Raw genomic sequence first — 21,388 nt, 5'->3', positions numbered from 1 at the left:
AGCCAAGCTGAAGACAATGAGCATCTAAATTTACATCTTCTGCTTTCTGGAACCTCTATCTCCTTTTCACTAACCCTCAAGTGAGAAAAGAAAGAATTTCAGGAGTCCAGCTCTATATTAAAGCATCAACAAAAGGCAAGATTTGCACAGTATTTGCATTTTAGTCTCATCTTTACTACAGTTTTATTTGAAGGAAATATTCTGTTCACCACCTGCCTGCAGGTGGGATTACAAGAAATTAGAATTCAAAACCCCATAGTAGCAGTCAATCCACAAAATTAGGGCTATCATTTCAAAACTGAATGAAAACAAACAAGCAAAAGAGTATGAACTATTTATTTCTGAGAAAATAGTCTACAAAATTGTGGCTTAACTGCCATTAAACTGTTAACATAAAAATAGGAAAGAATCTGATAAAATATATTTCTGACAATCATTTAACTCCTGCATTACAGTTTGAATGGTTTCAAATATAGGAAAAAATCCAAACCTCACTTATAATGAGCTTATTCAGTTTGCATCTTGTACTTCTACAGTTTATAACTGGGTAAGTGTTGATGCGTAAAGCTGTAATTCACCAGTGTTGAACAAAATTTTTTTGAAAATAAATAAGTAAACACACTGAGATGATACAAGCTGAGCATAAAGAATTCATCCTAATTACATCTGGGCAAAGAAATTCAAGTAAACAGTCATACCATAAAATTTTTATAAGGAAAGCAAACTAGAAGTAACACGCTCACCTGGTTCTCAGAGCAATTTTCTCCAGGTATTATCATTACTCCTATATAAACCCACTGGCTGAAGTTACAAAATAAGATGCCTACAAGCAAAAGAAAAAATAGTATGTACAAAAATGTTTCATCATGTAGAATACAATGAGATTGGATCTCCAGCTTTCCACTCTGTCACCAAAGCAGGGATTCTTCACACATTAATGTCCAAAAGTTAAGCACCAGGTTCATTGTCCATTCCTTGTCTGTTCAATGCAGATTCAGCTTAACTAAGACACTGATTTTAGAAGAAGATACCTTTCCTATCCCAGATACCTGCTTTTATTCAACCTCTGTGAAGACAGGTATCTCCTTTTCTTCCTGGGCATGAGGGCAACAATATAGAAAGCCATTTTGAACCAGCCAGTTATTTTTTACAAGGCTCAAAGATGTGTGATGAACTGGGTCAGATAAGTGTTTTGTCCCATTAGGGTACAATTTGGTGTCCCAAAAACCCAAGAGAACTGTGCTGTGTTTGGTCAGCACAAAGGAACCGAATCATCACACTGGATACCTATAGCCAGCAGTCATGTTGTGCAGACAAGGACTTGAACTGTGATTTACATCAAATACCAGCATTTGATCTCTCCTCCACTTGCACAAGGCAGGCTGGCTCTGCTCCCACTGGCACACTGGCAAACACCAAAATCAGCTTTCATACACTTGAAAGCTGGCAGTCTCTCCACTTCTGAGATGAGGACAATGTATCTCTCATTGCTGGTGTTAGCAATGTCACCAGCATTTGCACTCCCAGCCCACTCTTACGGAGTCTCCACAGCAAAGTGGAAAAGGATCTCCAGGAGCACCCAAATGTGTGCTGCCTCTTCAGCTCAGGGTGACATGGAAGGCCCTCAGGGAACTGGGCTTGCTGCTGCTCCCAGGTGATACAGATGCACTTTGGTTTAGAACTCAAAAGGAAACAGGGCAATGGGAAGAAGAGCTGGAGTCTCGGTATCCTTGCTCCTACAAGATTCAGGCAGCTGATACCCCAGGGGGAGCAGCCAAGTGAGCAGAGTGGTCAGAACTGCACTTCGGTGTCAACATGACCCATTTCTGAAAGGGAAAGAAAAATACCCAGTGTTAACATTCAGCTGGAAATATTTGTTCTTATGACCTCACTGGAATAAGAACTACATACGTCATGCACTGAGCCAACTGCTCAGCAACTGAGCAGGGGCAGTAATTGTCCACTGTTTTTTAAAATTTGGAATGGACTTCGATTTCATTGTTTGTTTTATGACTACACATTAGAGGCATTATTATTACCACTCCCATGGAAAATGCTATGAATGAGGTAGCAACCATCCCAGAAAAAAATAGTATCTCATTCTTAATATTTTCTTGGGTGGAGAAGGGGTATAGAAGCTGTTGTTTTTCTGATGCATACTGAAAAATGCTTTGGAAATACCACCTAATTTTCAGGGCAGGAAATACCTCAATGCCCACTACTGATAGCCTCTTAACCCATGTCTTTGAAAAAATAACATGCTACAAGGATAAAATGGGTAGTTCTGAAGTGTAGCTCTTCTATGTCTCAAAGTATCAGGAGTAATTGCCTTAATGGATGATTAAAAACTTTTGCCCTGCTATTATTGCACAGTAGGGAGCTGCCATCAGCAGTGACCTATTTGCTGTTATGGCAGAAATGCTTATTGGTGCTTATCTGTCCACTCTGTGATACTCTTAGAAAATAAAAAACTTCTGCCTGAGGGCCTTCCTTGCTTGGCAAGTGGGTTCAGTTGGGTTCCCTCCCTTTACTCGTGGTGCTGAGGGCACAGCCCTCACAGATGACAGGCACGTGAGCACTGCTTAGAGAAAGCTCTCTGTAGCTCTCCTGGTATGCCTGATGTTTACATGAAATGCTGTTACTGCTGGGCTGGGATATGTGTTTTCTTTGTAAGGGGTTGTCAACCACAAGACCTCTGGAACTGTGCCAGAGAATCAAGAGATCTACTTTAAAATGTTACGGTAATCTTCTGCGCTTTCAAGGGGGCTCTCACACCATATTTCCAAGCTTCACCATGCAATCACACAGGATTGTTTCCTTCCAAAAGGATTTGGTGGGGGTGATGGCAATGAAGACTGAGCAAGCTGGTCAGTCCCAGGCTTTATTGGTGACCAAAAATTGCCATAAACTATCATTGCAAACACTGGTGACACTAGTGATGAAAAAAGGCAACAAACCTTGCTGTGTTATTAAAGGCACCGTTTTGAACAAGAAAAGGCTCAAATGTGGAGAAGGAAATGTTTCAGCTCATCTGGGAGGAGAAGTCCAGTTATTTTTTGATGCTGCTTGTATCCAAAGCACCTCCTGATGCACAGGCGGCACAGCTGCATCAAGGACAGTGGCCCTGGAGAAAGATCCAGGGAAGAGGTTACACACATGGCTTTATAATGCCAAGACTATAAACCTGAAACAGCAACTGTGCAGCCCACCTCCTGTAACCAACCTCTCATCAGGTTTTCACACACAGCAGTGAAAAGTCAGACCTGCACCCCCCAAAGGACAGCTGCCCACCTGCAATCCAGTCCATGCCTAGTCACTCTGTCATTACTCAGCTGGCATCAGCAGCATCAGCCTTTCCCTTTTAAGCAGTACAGATGTTTGTTCTGTCTGAGAAGAGATGATTGATGCTACTTTAAAAGCTCTTCCCTCCTCTAACTCCTCCAGTGAGATCAAAGTTTTCAGTCCACTGCTTTCTGGAGGCATATTTCATAACACTGACGAACACAAAGCAAAAGAAACACTATATAGCTCTTTATTTAAACCTTCCAGGTTAACCACATTGATAGATGGGAGCCCTGTTGAAGAATCTTTGTCACTTTACAAAAAAATCAAGGTATATTAGCATTATACACTTGTTTGGGTCACTTATCCTTTCCAGGAAGAGGAAGATCCTGTATCAAGTTTTACCTGTGGCACCTGTCAGCGTTCAACACTCCAGAGCATCATTTGCACAGGGGTGTGCAGGGTGGCAGGGGCTGTGGGAGGGCAGGTAAGGAGATGGGCACCAACGAGGGGGCTGGATGCAGGGGGTGGGGAGGACATGAGAAGGGACACTGCAGAAAGCAAGGGGGAGGTGAGTGAGCTCGGAAGGGACAGGTTAGGTGCCCTCCCTCCTGCAGAGCAGAGGGAAGGAAGGAATGCTACAACAACAATGTGGTGAGGTGGCAGCTTTGATCAGCTTTTGAGACCTCCCTCGTGCAGGACACCACACTTCCAGCAGCTCTGCAAGGCTGAAAGCTGCTGTGCTATCACAAGGGCCATGCAAAGGGCTACACCCTTCTGCTAGGAGCCAGCACATGAGCTGTTACCCTGCTCTTGGGTAGAAAACAAGGCAAGCTAGTTAAAGTATTGCAGTATCACACTGCACTTGTGCTTGACTCTGACCCCAAAGATAAATGCTGTGCCTGCAAACATCTCATTGAAAAACAAAGGCTTCCATTAAAAGAAAAAACAACCAAACCCAAAACATAAAGACTTATCAAAACACAAGCAGTGACACTACACTGGAAAATATTTTGCAAACACAAGCACACTCTTTAAAAATACAGTACATTTTTGGAGCATTCACTAATTCTCCCACCCACACACAGGACTGTCCCTGAGATGTAACCAGGGATTGGGATGGTCCAGGCAGCACGGTGAACTTCTAGGAAGGGAACCACCACATGCACTACACCTGCTCTGGGCTGGTCCTGGGAGGCTGACTGGGTCAACATGCTCACCAACTCATCTCTGGTGGCCAAACACACTCCCTGCAGCCTGCCTGGCCACGGGCTGCAGGGCTCCAGCAGCTGGGGTCTGCCGTGGGAGCAGCTTTTGCACCACTCCTAGACTGCAATTGTTCAGCCAGCCAAAGAAGACAGACATCTGCTGTCCACAGGCACAACCCCATGCAGAGAAGGACACGTTGGAGAACATCAGAAAAAACACTGTTCCACAGGAAAATTACCTTCAGGCATTTATTGTTTCTGATTTTGATTGCTGAATTTCGCTTAGAAAAGTTCCTTGCTGCCCATGCTGTCAGCTTAGCCTGAGCAGTGTTTCTAGGCCAGCTCCTGAAATGTTTTTCTATCTCAAATAAATAGGACACATGCAGTGCCATGGCAGTCAGGAATCAAATGCAGCAGGGACTGGAAGACAAGCAGATCATTGCTCTGTGTGCCATAGATTAGGCTGGGAAACCAAATATCCACTGCTCAGGCGTAACATGCACAGCACAGGTGTTTCCACGCTACTTTCACGTTATTATTTTAAGCAGGGCCTGATTCATCATTTTGTCATTCCAATTTTATCTGAGTGTGAATATTTCAATGGCAACAATCTCATCAACATGTAACTGGTATGAACCCTACCATCACCAATTTGTTTACAACACTGAAAATCCAGATTATTTAGTAACGTATATAGCTTGCTGGCTGAATGAGAAAACCTTAGGAAGAAGACAAGTACAAAAATGAGTAGACACTAGAAATCTTATTCTAAATTTCTCTCAATAATAATAAGTAACATTTCTCTCCATACTTCATTACAGATTTCATAATCAATAAAATAAAATAAATTTACCTGGAACTATTTAATTCACATGTACAAAATGGACTCTTCCTAAAATTTAATTTTATGGTTTGATACTGCTGTTATTATTCAGGACATAAAGTTGGTCTTTAGAGAAAGTCTAGTGTACAAATTAATATAAATATATAATTCCATATATCATTCCTGTGCAATTTTCCTTAATGTCCAAAAAAAAAATCAGGCAATCTTTCATTTTAAAGATACTTTTGAATCCATGTAAAGTTTGAGCCAAGAATAAAAGGGCAACGAATAAGAAAACAAATTCTTCAATATAGTTTTTTTTACTATTACAAACATTAAAATTTTTGGGGTTGCAAATCTCCATTTATGCATTTGCACTGAGATGTACAAACCTGACCATCTACTGTATAGCCAGAGATCCCAAACCTCAACCTCACTACCCAGCCTCAATTCCCATCAGAGATGATTTGCTGCCTGCATTTGTCAGCACACTTCACCTGACTCAAGGGAATCAAGAGATTCTCGCTAAATTCAAAGTTTTAGGTAATGAAAAAAGCTACCATTAATTTCTAAGGAGTCTTTTGCCTGTTTATTCACCCTCAACTCTATTTTGTATTATATGGCAACCTCTGTATGATTGCCTCCTGATGCAGTAGATTCAAAATCTGGAGGTTCAGGAAAGGTTATTTTTTTTACATTATCTCTGCTAGTGCACCACTATATTCTGGCACTTGAACAATGTCCTTAAGTCAGCAAATGGAGGCAAGCTCAGTTATTCCCAGTTTTCTAGTGCTTTCAGCCTGGAATAGCATAGCCTTCTGCAATCATCTGTGTGGGCTTTCCCTAACACAAGTTCTAAGGGGCACCTTCTCTCTGCAGGAACAGCTGGCCCACAGGGCAGCCAGGTGGGACCAGCTCCACTGGCCTCTTGTTTTCAGCGTTCTTCACCCAAACATCTGCTCCAAAGTCAATCAGCAGCTTCACCAGCTCCACACTGCAATTCCTGGCAGCCGTGTGCAGAGGGGAGTCCAGGCCCTTGCCGCTGTTCACATTTGCTCCTGAACAGTAAGAGAGGGCAAAGAACAATGACAAAGAGCAATGATTAAACAGTAGCCCGTTTTCATTCACTGCACTAGCTGCTATTTGTCTGAACAACACACAAATGCAGCCAGGGGTGGACTCCCTTATGCTGGGCTTGGGGCTACAGTTTGCACAAGCACAACTCTCGCTGGCTGAGCAGTGGGGCTGTGAGTAAGAAAACGATCCCAGAGGAATGGTGCATGAGGAAGTCCTTCACCCACAGCCCAGCCCATGGACATCCTGAAGCAAGACAAATGCCTATGGCCCACCTCTGCTTCCCATCCCTTAAAATAAACACAGGATTTCAACTCCTCTGGACTGGAGGCTTAAGCTAGTGGGATTTCCAAATGCCAAAGTATCTGTTAGGGAAAAAATGTGAGGATAGAAAAGCTCTAGAGGTTCTTGGTAGAAGAGGGAATAAGCACCCCTGATGACAGTTCCCCCGTTCATTACCCTGGATTAATGCCTCCTAAAGCAGCCTAAGAAAGGTGAGCTGCAAAACTAATTCAAAACTGGAAGGTTTTTATAGTACACATTCCCATATAAAGGAACCAGCAGAAAAAAAATTAGCAGAAAAAAGAAAATAGTTCTCAACCATTTAATATTTAGATTAATTTGTATTTGACCTCTTCCCAAAAAAGGTCATTATACTAAACAGTGACCTACCTAAAAGGTGTTATATATGATTTTTGCTTGTTTTTTCCAAAGTAGCTTTGTTGGTGCATCATTTTTGTACCAGCTCTGTGGCCACTTCAGGTTATATGACCCCTTTAGCTAGAAGACCTGTACTACTGTAGATAACAAGAAATGATTTTGTGTAATTAGCCAAGCGTATAGACTTACAGCTAGGTTTGAGTGATGCAAAAGATATAGTGCTGAACCTTCTTCTGTGTTGTTAATGTCGCAAACCTTTCATGAACTCATTGGAAATTAAAATATGTTTGCAGAAATACGATGTAAAAGTGGCTGAGTCAGTTGTTTTGGGTAAAGAGGAGTAAAAAAAATTTTAAAAATTTAATTTATTCCTATCCACTTCAAATAACTGCAGCATCACATGCATAGACACTGGAAAGGAAAGCTTGTTTCAGGCACAATCAGCCATGTGAAATCCAGGATCACCCATCATTTTGTTGGGAGCTACCAAGCTGAACTCCTGGGTCAAGAAGAGCCTGATCTCCCACATTTAACCAGGGCTGCTATTAGGAATGGCACATCACCTGGTCCCAAAACACAAAGATAATCCAGAGATAGATGTTGCAGGAAACAGAAGTACACCATTCTTTATTTTTGTTTTTACCTGACTCAAGCAGCTTCCTGGCACAGTTCAGTTGCTGGTTCTCACACGCTACATAAAGAGGAGTACCCAGGTGCTTGATGTTGTGATCTATATTTACCCCACGGGATGCAAGGAGCTCGACACACTGCACATGACCTTAAAAGGGATAAAGAAAGAGTCAACTCACAGAGATCAGGCCTTTTTTTTTTCCAGCAAATTCCCTGTTGCAGCACTGTAGTTTGGCAAAGATTCAAAGTTTTGTCAAGAGGTGGTAGTGTAATACTTTCATTCACTCCAATGGATCCAGTCAGCAAAACAGAAGCTGAAAAGCCACGTTTAGCAAAACAGGCTAAAGCCTCACAGGCTAAAGCCCTCACATTTTATCTGACTCATTTCAGATGTCTACTGAAGATGAGATGAATCACTCCATGTTTCTCTCCATTCCTTTTGAAGATAGCCAGATGTCTCCCTCAAATGTCCACACTGCAGGCAGCTGACTTGAACAATGCATTCCCTTCCAGGTGTCACCATGTGAACTCAGAGGATCTGACAGCTGAGCTGACCTGCCCTTGATGAGCAACAGGGGTGGGAAGAACTGCACCCCTCATGATGAGACCAATTAGCAAGGCATTTTACATGACCCAAAGCAAGAAAATTATCTTCTTTATCTCTCTCCTCCACTGCAGCATGCTGCTAGTAGCATGGAAGGGAGGGCTGACGCCTGTGGGGTTACCTCTCTTAGCAGCCTCGTGGATGGGGGATGCCAGGTCACAGGGAGGCTGCAGGCTGGCTCCATGCTCCAGCAGTAAATTCAAGCATGCCACACTGCCACTGACACATGTGTTGAACAACGGTGTGTGCCAGTCAAGAGTGACTCCATTCACCTGGGGGAAAATAACACAATCCGGCAAGTGTTTTTATCTCCTCAGTATTTCAGAATTGATGACAACTAACCAGTTTCTCAGCAGAATATAGGGTTTTTGATAATTTTTATAAATCATCAGGGCCACTCCAGGGTCTCTCAGGAGCTACCAAGCTAAAAGTATGACCATTTCTCAGTTATCTTAGCTGAAACACACCATCCCATAGCCCTCTCCTGAAACAGTCTATTTTTGGCTGAATGTGTGCAGCTTTTCCTTTTTTTTTTTTTTTTTTTTTTTTTAAATTTTAAATTTTAAATGGGAAGGGTTTTTTACTGGTAAGGTAATGTACGTATGAATCAATTTTCTTATTCATTATAATTTTGCCATTAGCTTGAAAGTAGTGGCCATGAGACACCATTTCACCATTTTATTTGCAACTTGTTTCCATTTCTTTCCCATTTTATTGTCAACTGATCCCAACATTCCTGTGCCTCTACTTAAGACTCTGAATATTGATACCAACAAGATTAATGTGTGCATAAAAAACACCCTTAGCTTCTGCAGGATAATAAACACTTTGCAAGATGAACTTACCCTTGTTCTTGTGAAAGATGAGAACATTTCATCCTCATCTAAAGAACAATAATAACTGCTTCTTATATCTGTGCTTTTTTGGATCGTTTTTAAGGACATGCATTTCATAAGTACTTTAAGCAGAGCTAAGTACAGAATATAAATCACAGAGATACTCTGCCATCACGTACCGCTAAAGGGTGGTAATACAACATACTGAAACTAGAGACAGTGGTGTGTCCATCACGTACTCACCAGAGCACCATGTTTTAACAGGACACTGGCACAGGCAGCATGACCTCCTAGGCAGGCTTCATGGAGGGGAGACACCTGGTCTGCTGTAACAAGATTGACATCATTCCCCTGATAAGATAATGGAAAATATCATTACAAACAGCTACTAAAACCCCCATACAAAAACCAGCAATAAAAAAAAAAAAACAAAACCCACAAAAAAAAAAACAACCCTTCTTTAAAAGCTTTATGTAACTAGACCTTCCTCAACTGCCTGAAGCTATTCACCTCAAAAAGTAAGGATGAAGAGGATGAAGAGGCTGTGATGTTTTGGATGAAGTGGATACTGGCACAGAGTACCTGAGGTCATGTCTTGTGCACACTGAAAACCAGCACAGAAAGCTTAGTGGAGTGTCCAGTGGGAAAATACATCCTGTTAGGAACTCAGCGTGATTTGGTTTCTACTACACTGCAGATAGCAAAATCTGAAATAAAAGAAAATGATGAAAAGTTGCTACTAGAGCTCTTGGCAGGGCCAGGACTGCTGCTTTTCTCTATCACTGCTCAAGCCTTCTGACCTTCTCCCCACTGAGTCTGTCGTTATTTGACTGGGTTGAACCCTGAAATGCTCCTGAAGTATTTTCTGCTCTTTGCCTGGAGACAACCACTGAAGGAAAGAAATGCATCAGAAACATTGTTTGGATTCTACAAGATCTTTTGTTTCTAGCAGTCTTGGTGCTCCAGAAGACTAAGCTGGAAGAGTCTCCAATCCCCCTTCACTTTCCATCAACTCCTTCACAGGTTAAACCCAGGGATTTGAAGAAACAAAGTGGTAAGGTTCACAAATCACTTCTACCTGTCCCTGACCTTCTGGAGTGGGACCAGGGCCTTGGGATACACTCAGGCACTTCAGAAACAAACGTATGGGTGACTGAACTGAAGCCTCAACCAGACCCCTGACTGGGTCCAGAGCTGGCCCTCAGTTGGGGCACCAAAAACCGCTCACAGGCACACACAGGAGCTGCAGAGGAGCTGCCCTCAGCCATCCAGAGATCCCGGTGATCAGGGTCTCATTACCTCTGCCAAAGTCAACTCATCGCACAGGACAGTTCAGTACATTATCAAATTAGTGCACAAAGTTTGTGCTGGGCAAGGAACTGATTGTAGAAAAAAAACCCAAAAAACCCTGTTGCATGCAGATTTCACTGTGGCCTGGTTAACACAACTGTCTCACCCTGGAAGTTTCACAGTAAAGCACAAACTGAATTCATCCACTGAACAAACCCTGAAAAGAAATCAGTGGAGAGGTACCTGTTCAATGAGCTTCTTCAGAGAAAGCAGACGCCCATGGATAGAGGCCTCATGTAAAGGAGACCAGTCTGAAACAAAGTCTGTATAAAAAAAAGACAGGAAAAAGGCTAAAAATTCTATTTCACTAGCATACTTTACCCCAACCGTGTGACCTCCCTTCTACTTTATTTGAGCTGCCAAGATTTCTTTGGAGCAGATGCTGTGAGGGATACAGACAAGAGGATATCTTCTCTCTGGGTGCATTTTTAACTCATCCTATGTTTGCACTGCACAGCTGCATTCCCCTTTAGAAGACAGGAGAGGGATTTGCAGAACATCACCTGGCTCTGGCTGGGCTTGTCCCTCTCGCTGAATTATTTCCAAGGCCTTTTTTTTCATAAACTTATGACATTTTACCAATTAACTCAAAAGGAATATGTTTTGAAGAGGCTTTGGCTGATCAGTCATTTACCCCTGCTCCGAGCTGAACTAGAATCAACAACACTTGGCAGGAGAAGGGACCAAAGTACAAGGAGGCAAATTGTGCTGCTTGTTGATTCCATCTTTCAGTTTTCAGTGTCTGGTGTGAGTGGTGCATTTTAAGTAATAGCTGTGCTCTCTGCATTGTTGAAACCACAAAGTGAGGTACAGCACGTATATACCGTGCAAATATTAATAGAGGGAGATCTTCAGTATTACAGATTTTATGGCTCAGAGCCAACTGACAGCAATAATCCTTCTGGGATATGTATGTTCCAGCATTCAAAACCCAGTGTCTGCTCTATGTCAATGTCCCAGGTTCCCCCTGGGAAGGAAGGGAAGCCTTGACAGAGGGCACTTCCCACAACTTCCTGTGAAAAGACATTTTGCTGCTCTCTGGAGATGTCCCACTCTCCTACCATTAACTACAGAGAAAACTCCAGTGACCAAGTTGCTGAGTTACTGAAGTTCTCAGGAATTATAATAGAGTACATGTATGGAATGGAATCCTTAATAGCGGGGAGTCTGCCTTCAGCAAAAAACCCTAATAAGCCACTATAATTCTTTAAAACAATGTTTACACATAAACTGATGATCATAAAGGTTTTAAATGAAAAGAAGGTATATTTAGACCAGACATTAAAATGAGGTAGTGAAATAATGTAGCAGGCTGCCAAGAGAGGTGGTAGATGTCCCATGTCTGGAAAGATTCAAGGTCAAGTTGGATGGGACTCTGAGCAACCTGGTCTGGTGGAAATGTTCCTGCTCATTGCAGGGGTGTTGGACTAGACAACCCTTAAAAGTCCATTCCAACCAAAACCTGGCTCTGAGTCTATGAACTAGCTTTTAAAGGAATTTGTATTCTTTGTTATTGGCATTATTTGAGCTCTGCCTGCCTCCTCCTATGTTCCATGGGCTGCATCCCACAACAGTTACACAGTTTTATCAGGCTCCCAAAGATCCTTCCACTTTAGCAAATGGACAGCCAGTTCTGGAAGCTGCAGTTCTGGTTTATATGGATAGAAAAACTAGGCTACAATTATTAAAGCACAGAATTATTAACTGAACTGAATTAAAACAGCTTTACCCTGTGATGTGTGTCAAATTGATTCTTATCTGACTATGCTGTTGTTCTTGCTGATCCTGCCTGTATTACAGTCAGTTGTGTTTCCAGGGTATGCAAAAAGCTTCTCCTCATTTGAAAACTAATGCTATTGCCTAAATTGCATGAGTTGTAAGGGAAATGTGTTTACAGAAATTCGAAAAATCTCAATGCAAGTACAAGTTTTTTGAGCTGCAACTTGAACTTCTTTTTGGCCACACAAATACTGGCAGCCATTTGTGCCTGTACCTGTGCATTGTACCAACTTGTAATATCATCATGTCAGAATTCTGGTTACTAAGAAGGACATATCCATGTGCAGATTTTATCCATTCAGTCCTTGCTTGAGAAAAGACAGGTTTCTACTGAAACTCTACAAAAAGCCAGACCAGCCATCTGTGGACTGGCCATTAGCTTGCAATTTTACAAGTCTTAAAAATGAGTAAAAAGATTGACCATATAAGCATCAAAAATAAATGTCAGTGAAAAATAATAGAGATATGTGCTAAGACATGATTTATCTGCGAGTTCTGTAACAGAGAAACTGAGAGTTTTATCCCAGGAGGAACTGGAGTCCTGTGGAGCCCTGTGGAGACCATCACACCAGCTTTGGATACTTTTGGAAGAGTGGTATTCAAGGCCTGACTGATGACTAATTGTGATGGCATAACTCCAGATCTGCTGCCATGAACTGCACAGCCCCAGGCTGATGTCTTTCCTGCCCTATCTCCATCTGCAGCAAACACCTCTAACCTGAAGCAATGTCAGGGAGACAAGCCTCCTTGAAGGGATGGCAAATTTCCCAAGTTTCTTGACCCAGGGCATCATCTTCTGGCAAATAACAGTATCTCTATTTTCTGCCTGCTCCAGGCTGGAACTCGTGTTTCTTGCCTGGAAGAGGAGAAATGCTGCAGTGGGTTTCCATGTCGCATTGCCCTCACTGCCAGGAGGCACACTGTCAGAATATAAAAGATCTGTATTGTATTTGATTAAGGCCTAAGAAAATGTGAGTTCCAGCTGACCACAGGCTTTCAAATTCCTGAACTAGTGACATTCATGAAAGTACTCAAAACACTCTGCCCACCAGAGCTGCACGTGAAGTAGCAAGGCTGGCGTATGTAGGGGACACAGCTGTGTTCATTGTATGTACCACCACTGCAACAAGGATTCCTGATTGTCAAAAATATGTACAACTGCTCTTTCACAAAGAAACAAGATAATTTGTCCAAATTTGAAATTTACCCACACCTTAGTCCACAGGGAGGTAGAGTCAGACCCCAGCAGTTCAGCATCTAGACATCCAAACCCCACTGGCTTTCAGTGGCTTTGGGTCACTTAGCTCCCCTTCCACTGCAGAAGACTCCAGCCAGCCCAGAGGTTCCATTAAACCTCTGGTCATATTTGATTGCATTGCCATCACTCAGGCACGTGACACTGGCAGGGTGGTGTACACAGAGGGAGCCTTATAGCAACAACCATGCACACACGCAAATTTTGACTGCTCCCTTGCACAACAGAGCTCTTACAGGACCTTTCTAGAGCACTGGTTTTTGTGGCTGAAGCAACTTTTTCCAACCTCTGACCATGTGAGGGCATTGCATCCTCCATGCCTGTCCCCAGGCTGGTTTCCTTCTGTGCCTCTCACGCACAGTGCAGCTTGAAAGGGGCTCTGAAGTCCTTCCAGTGAAGGTATGCCCTTGCATTCATATTTGCAGATAAAAAATCCCAAGGCATTATATAGAACAGATTACAAATGGTATTTTTCATAGTCAAAGGCTGCCCCTTAAAGTTTGTGATATACACAGCCTGAGCCAAATACATTGCCGCTGGAAACTGCCAGAAGAGCTTAGTGACTCTACTAAGGAACAGGCAGACACAAAAGGAATGGACTGAACTTTGATTTTCAAAGGACCAAATGATCTGTGCCCAGCACTGTGCCATGTGGGATTCCCTCCTTCCACCCTCTATTTTGCTGGAGCTCATCTCCAGCGTGGACTGGTTCACACTGTTAATAACATCTCTGCCTTCCCTCTCACCCCAGCCTCAGGCTGTACATACGTGACACACACGAGGACAGGCAGACTACACTGCAGATAGACTGGTCAGCCTTGCATTTTGGTTTTATGGTCTTAATTTTCATTTTGGTATTAATGGAAACATCCTGAACAGCCCAGGAAAGGCGCAAGAACAGCATAAAGTCACGTTTTCTGAATTTACCTCATTCTCTCTGCACTCGCCATTAGATGAAGGAGCAACTTCACAGAAACAGAGCTACATGGAACACGTCCAGCTAAGGATATGAAGTTAAATTACTTGTCTTTTTTTACCATGTCATGTTTTCAATGGCTCTGGGCCAGACATAAAGCAATGAACAGAGTGAGGCTATTTGTCTGCGTAACTGCTCACTATTATGTGCCCACAACAGCATTGGTCACAACAATGCCATTGCAGAAGAACCCAGTAGGCTCAAACAACACTCAGGTCTGTTCATCTTAAAGTGCAGGGGAAAGGATAAAAGATAAAGGAAAAAGAAAAAAAAAGAAGAAAGAGAAGACAAAAAAGAAAAACAAAAATTAAAATAGTCAAAAGAAAGGATGAAAGAAAGAAAGAAAGAAGGGAATGAAAAGAAAGAAGAAGAAAAAGAAAGAAAAAGAAAAAAAAGGAAAAGAAAAAAGAAAAAAAAAAGGAAAAAGAAAAAAAAAAAAGGAAAAAGAAAAAGAAAAAGGAGAAAAATAAAAAGAGCCAGTGCTGAGCTTTCTGCTGGCACTCATTTAAGTCAAACTTATTTTTCAGTATGCTGAGGTCCACTTATTTCTGCTTGCATAAAACGTACTACAAAATCAACCACTCTTTTCTATGACACAAAAGAAAAACGATAAAAATTTCAGTATCAAACAGAAATAACTTTTTTTAAATCCCCTCAGAAGTACAAAGTCATGGGGGTGTTTAGAGGGACGGACCGAGGACCTGTCCCGAATCAGGGCACAGGGAGCCACCGCAGCCTGTCCCTCGCTGCCTCCGGCACAGCTGGGGCTCCTGGCCAGGCAGGAGCGTCACTTACCCCTCATCAGCGGGTTTGATGGAGACGCTGCACATGCCTGGCCTCCAGCTCCTTGCAATTTGCTGGCATTTTGATTTGTTCTCTCATCATCCATCTCAGCTCTGTCTGCCCAAGCGCTGTTTTTTCACTTTGTGGTTGGTTTCCAGAGTTCAAATTCCATGGTCCCCGCGGAGCCCCCAGCGGCCGGAGCGCTCTCTGGAGCAGCCTGCGCACGCATGAGCCGAGCAGAGCAGGCAGAGCCCGGGACACGGTGCCGGCAGCTCTCTGTGCACAAACTCCAGCACCGGGGGTGGCATTTAACAGAACAGCCCCCGGGCTGCCCTGCTCGGCAGCCGGCCATCCAGCCCAGCGAGAGATGTGCCTGATGTCACATCCTCTCCAACGCGACGCCCAATCGGGGCGCCCGCCGTTCATTTTTATCAGGAAGGAAATTCTTAGTTTGCCAAAAAAAAAAAAAAAAAAAAAAAAAAAAGAGCCAGTTCAACTAGTTGGGCAAACTCTGGCTGCAGGGGACCCGCAGAGAGCCACGGGCAGCAGGGCAGGGCTTTGCGGCTCCTTGGCTGCGCGCCGTGCGGAGCCGGGCGGGGGCCAGGGCGGAGCGGGTGCGCTGCTGCCGGTCCCGCGGAGCCCGAGCTGCATCCCGAGCCTCATCCCGCGGACCCCGAGCTGCATCCCGAGCCTCATCCCGCGGAGCCCGAGCTGCATCCCAGCCGAGCGCGGAGAGAGGAGGCTGCAGCGGGGATTTCGTCCCTTCACCCTCTTCAGCTGAGTTCACCGAGTCACAATCACACCAGCAACTTTGTGCCAAAGCTGCGTCCTTTTATTTGTAAGCAATTTCTCAGCCTAAACAAACCATCACAAATCAAACATCATAAATAAATAGTAAAATAAAATAAAATAAAATAAAATAAAATAAATAAAAAATAAATAAAAAATAAAGTCATCCTTGTTTCAGGAGGACCTCTGCCTCATTTCTCTGCTGTGTCTGTTTTGCTTCCCAATTTAGTGCCATTTACAAGCACAAAATCCTTTTTCTGTCGCTGAATATTTGTGTACAAGTGCAAGGAGGCAGAATTTCCATGCGAATTCTAAACCATGTAATGTTTTCCGTTTGGTTTTTTGGTTTTTTTTCTGTATGGCTACTAGAGCAAAATTTGTATTTGTGTATTTGGGGATTTAAAGTTGTTAATACTAGTCTAATTCTGATCCTAACTTAGCTGAGCCTAAGAAACTTGATTTTAATATTTCTCTCAGTAATGTTTGCAAGAGATCTGGAATCATATTTAGAGTTTCTTTGTCCGTATTTTTAAAAATAATAATTTGTATTAAAAGATGCAAACAGCAGCTGAACATCATCCACAAACCTTGACAGCAGGAATCTGTGACAGCAGCCTGGGCACAGGTGAGGACAAGGCCAGCCCTTTCCATGGTTCTCCCTGCTGAATGCAGCATGGCCTCCCATGCTGGATGCAAGCTGACACTTTGATCTGATTGGAAATTACATTTGTGTCTTAGCCATTTCCACACTAAAACTGTTGTGGGAAGAATGTGTAAACAGAGAAAGTGGAGTAGGCATTGTTTTTGAGGATTGACATGTAAAAGGAATGGAAAAACAATTTTTCTTCCTTAGTGTTGCTTGAGTTTAGAGGTTAGGTTACCCCATCTTGTGTATTATCATATCTCTAGCAGACCTAGTATTAACAACCATGTCAACAATTCCACCACTGAAAGGAATCAATGTATGCATCCAAGTGTGCAAGCTCAGAGCTGTGTTGTCATATTCTCTGATGACCAAGAAGATAAATGCAGCAATGACCGGCAAGATCGAGTGCCTCAAGAAGTTTGCAGATGACATGAATTGACAGTTGACACTCCTTAAGGACAGGATGCAATCGCTGGGGCCCTGGACAAGCTCGAGGGTTGGGCCTGCAGGAACCTCATGAGGTTCAACAAGTCCCAGTGCAAGGTGCTGCACCCGGGTCAGGGCAAACCCAGACTTGAATACAGGACTGTGAGAAGAAATCACTGAGAGCAGCCCTGCAGAGAAGGACTTGGGAGTTCCTGGTTATGAAAAGATGGATATGACCCAAAAGTGTGCGCTTGTGGCCCAGAAGGCCCATGGCACCCTGGGCTGCATCAAAAGCAGCGTAGCCAGCAGGTTGAGGGAGGGGATTCTCCCACCCTACTTTGCTCTCATGAGACCCCCCAGGAGTGCTTCATCCAGCTCTGGGGTCCTCAGCACCACAAAAACACAGACTTGATAGAGCAGGTCCAAAGAAGGACCACAAAGATGGTCAGAGAGCTGAAGCACCTCTCCCATGAAGAGAAGCTGAGAGAGCTGGAGTTGGTCAGCCTGGAGAAGAGGAGGCTTTGGGGAGGCCTTACTGTGGCCTTCCAGTACTTTAAGGTGCTTATAAAAAGGAGGGAAAGGGACTTTTTATATGGGCAGATAGTGCTAGGCCAGATGTCAGTGGGTTTAGATTGAAAGAGGGCTGATTCAGATCAGATGTTAGGAAGAAATTCTTTACTCGGAGACTTGTGAGGCTGTGAGTGCCCCATCCCTGGAAGTGTTCAAGGCCAGATTAGATAGTACTCTGAAAAACCTGAGCTAAAGAGTGGCATCCCTGCACATGGCAGGGCTTGGGACTATGTGAACCTTAAGGTCCTTTCCAACCCAATCCAGTCTGTCATGACAACTGTGCTCCTCTGAGTTAACATTTAATCAACATTTAAGATGCTCTTATGTGATATGCAGCCAGATTACAGCAGAGAGTAGCTAGAAAACATATGGATCCTGAGTTTGATGGGCATAAATTATCTGCTGAGGTCCTGCTTTAGCTAGTAATTCAGACATACCCGCCGAGGCAGTGTGGCTTTGGCCTGGTGTTCACCATAATATTATTTTACCATCTACAGCCACTCACTTCTTAAGCATCATTTTGATGTGAATGGCATCATCGAGCTATATTAAACTCCACAAAAAACACATCCCAAAAACAGGGGATTCCTATAGGTTGCTCTCAGCCTTGCTGAGAGCTGGAATATGCAAGAAGGCTTTGATTTATTTAATCTCCTTTGTTGCTGATCTTTTTTGGAAGCAAGCAGTAAATTCTCCAGTAAAAAGGGAACATGTTTTAACATCAACCTGGATCTCAAGATAAACAGCACAGAACTTCAAATACAGATTAGAAACAGCTTACATAGCACAGAGACACACCAGACCTTTTAAGTATTAAAATACTATTCTCCACTTAAATAGCAAATACACCCCCAAGTTCTACATAAACAGGCCTAGCTACAGAAATTACTTAGTCCTTATTCAAGTGCAGCCATAGAAGTGCAGAGTAAAGTGGAATCTACAACACTTAATATTACTTTTCTTCTGTTTACGGCATGTCTTATAAAAGGAATCTTTCTTTTTCTTCTTAAAATATCTAACTTTTTTGTAATTCAGTGGACTGATCTACTATCTTGGTTCTTTTTTTTCTTCCACTTGCAAATCAGATTTTTAAACTGTGCAGATAACTTGTATTAAAACTTTATTATTATTAGCACAAATATTGCTACAAAAGTGAAAATGCACTTCTGGTAAATCTGTCATGGTATGAAAATTCAGCATTGGTTTCTGAGGATGCAAACCACAGAATTACAGAAAATGATCAGAAAATTGGACACAAAACATAAGATTTGTTCAATTTGACTTCAGAATCTGGGTGAGAAATCCTACATTTTCTGTGGCACTAATGCAGAAATATAGGCATTTTCAAACCATGATTTTCCTCACCTACTTTAAATATCTACTCTGGGGGAACACATATGGGAATTTTAGAGTCAGTCTTCACCAATTGTAACAGGGATCCCTAAATCATGAGCACAGAATTAGGTGTGGATGTGTAAACAGCTGAAAACCACTTTAAAACATGGCTGAATTGACAGCCAAGGGTCCCAGTTGTCATGTGCCTTGTCCTGCACAGCCTCTGGGTGCTGCAGATCAGGGTGAAACATCTTCTGTCCTGACAAAGGCCAGCACTGCCCAATGCCTGAAGCACAGAGCCCCAGCTTTGGTGTGCCTGTGTCTCAGAGAGCAGGGTTTTGATGGACAGTTCAGACAGGTTTGTCTGCACTGATCCAAGCTGTCGCTCCCTGCCTGGCTCCCGACTCTCAGCAGAGAATATCCTGTACGAGGGAGCGCAGAGCTGGCCACAAACTGATGCCACAAGTGTCTCAGTACATGGTCCATTGTGTCAGCTCAAATACCTGTAAAAGCAGTTTTCTTCTCCAGCCTGCAAACTCAAGTCCTGAGACCCTAGCACATGCCACATCCTACTCTAAGGCAATAATTTCCAGTCAGCAAGCAAGGCAAACATCTGGGACAGCCATGTTTTAAATCACAGCAGTCAAATCTGCCAGAGCTTGCCCACGGGAGTACTAAAGCACTGGCGTCATTTCCAGAGATACCTGGGTTTCCTTTGGAAATCTGCTGTGAAATCCTTGAGCTGACACAAAGTGGAGAAGTTCTCCTTTGGAGAAATTAGTAATACTGTCCGGTTCTTGTATCCCTAATTTCCTTTCCTCAAATCAAGTCTCTCCTCTAAAGGCTTTCCTTCTTTTACAGTTTTTCTGACATTAAATGTTTTCATTTTCCTTCCTCTCACCCTCACAGAAACCTCCCTCTGCAAACATCCCATCATCCTGGCTGGGCTTCAGACAGACTTCTGCAAGAAACTGTCCCCTTCTGCAGGATGGCAGATTTATTTAGCAAGAGAGACTCTAATTCAAAACAAACAAAACCTGAACAAAGCATCAAACACATCCTGGTTGCCAGGTGAATAGTGTGGTGAAACATCTCATGTGACAAGTACACACCAGCGAGCAGACAGTAGGTGTAACAACAGCAAAAGTGTCAACCCAGTCCTCGAGAGCTGTGCTGGTTTTTTAGCACAGACTTCCAGCATATGGCAAACTGCAAGGTAGTCTTGTCCAACACCAACTTTTAAGTGAAACCCAAATCCAGGCATAGAGCAGATTTCAATTTCTTTCTTCCCCTTTTCTAACTGTTCATTATTAATTTGGAAAAACAGTAGGAATTCTTTGGTTTGCTGGAAAATCTTTTTGGTTCCCAGACTTTCCAGTGTAAAATAGCCATTTCTGAAGAAAGCAAAATTACTTCTTCAAAGATATTAATTTTGTCAGAAACTTTGCATTAAAAAAAAAAAAAATAAAATAGACTTTTCCACTAATCCCAGTGGTTAGACCAGTGTGGAGAAAACCCAAATGTAGCACAGACAAGCTCAGAGCCACAGAGGCCAGCTGGGTTGGCCCTGCTAAGCAGCCCTCACATGGCAGGTCCCATGCATGGTGGGTCTTCCCAAACAGAACAACTTTCCATGCCTTTTCCTAGTTTCTGTCTCTTCCCACTCCTTATGAGTACCAGGAGGCAACAACAGTAACAGCTAAGGAGTTGGAAAGGCAGATGGAATGGTGAAAAAAGGGTCATGGGATGGTGGTATCTACTGAAGAGTCTCCTCTGCCCTGGTGCTTCTCTTCCCAGTCTCACTGGGGTTAGATGTTCACTGCTTTTTGAGCATATTGCATTTCAATAAGCTCTTCCACACACACTCACAGGCTTCTTTCCAGACCTTGGAGCTCCCCTCTAGAAATTTGCCTTGTGTGGCACATCTTTTCACACTTCTGCATGTGATGGGAACAGCCAGCACGTTCCAGCTGTTCTTACAGCATGTTCTCCCAGGAGCTCCCCTTGGGGAAAGCTGCCAACACCTTATGACTTCTACAAAATGCAGTTGGTGGACTTACACAAAAGATACCCCATGGTCTCCCAAACACTCATCCAGAACTGGAACTTCTGTTGGCATCTAAAAATGGGCTTCAGCAAGCAACACTGCCAGCTCAACCTGCATGAGAAATAATGGCAGCCAAAGAAAATGTCCCCAGACCCTGCACCTGGGTCTGTTCCCTCCAGCATCCCAGGCATAGCAGGCGCTTCCATTTTCTTTTGGTAAGGATTGTTAGCAAATTACTAAGGTGGGTGAAATTACTCATCTCCCCTGAACAACATCCTTGTCTCCCTGTCCTGCTCCTGGAAGATGGCATTTGGT

The 21,388-nt window shown here is 43.2% G+C and overlaps 1 protein-coding gene across 1 annotated transcript; it reads right to left on the bottom strand.

Moving 5' to 3' along the window:
• Positions 1–372: 372 nt before the first annotated feature.
• On the bottom strand, positions 373–15,601 carry ASB9 (ankyrin repeat and SOCS box containing 9). The gene is made up of 8 exons (XM_005516649.3): positions 15,273–15,601; positions 10,651–10,730; positions 9,361–9,468; positions 8,403–8,553; positions 7,691–7,825; positions 6,180–6,371; positions 2,958–3,124; positions 373–1,826 (listed from the first exon to the last, which is right to left on the bottom strand). The coding sequence occupies exons 1-7, from the start codon at positions 15,364–15,366 to the stop codon at positions 3,000–3,002; spliced, it is 885 nt and encodes a 294-aa protein (XP_005516706.1). The 5' UTR covers positions 15,367–15,601; the 3' UTR covers positions 373–1,826; positions 2,958–2,999.
• Positions 15,602–21,388: the final 5,787 nt, after the last annotated feature.

This window comes from Pseudopodoces humilis, chromosome 2, assembly GCF_049639895.1.
Source record: "Pseudopodoces humilis isolate 2021_Gansu_Grassland_sample_001 chromosome 2, ASM4963989v1, whole genome shotgun sequence".
NCBI classification, from domain to species: Eukaryota; Metazoa; Chordata; class Aves; order Passeriformes; family Paridae; genus Pseudopodoces; species Pseudopodoces humilis.
The sequence above is the reverse complement of the archived record's forward strand: the minus strand, read 5'-3'. Positions and strand labels throughout refer to the sequence as shown.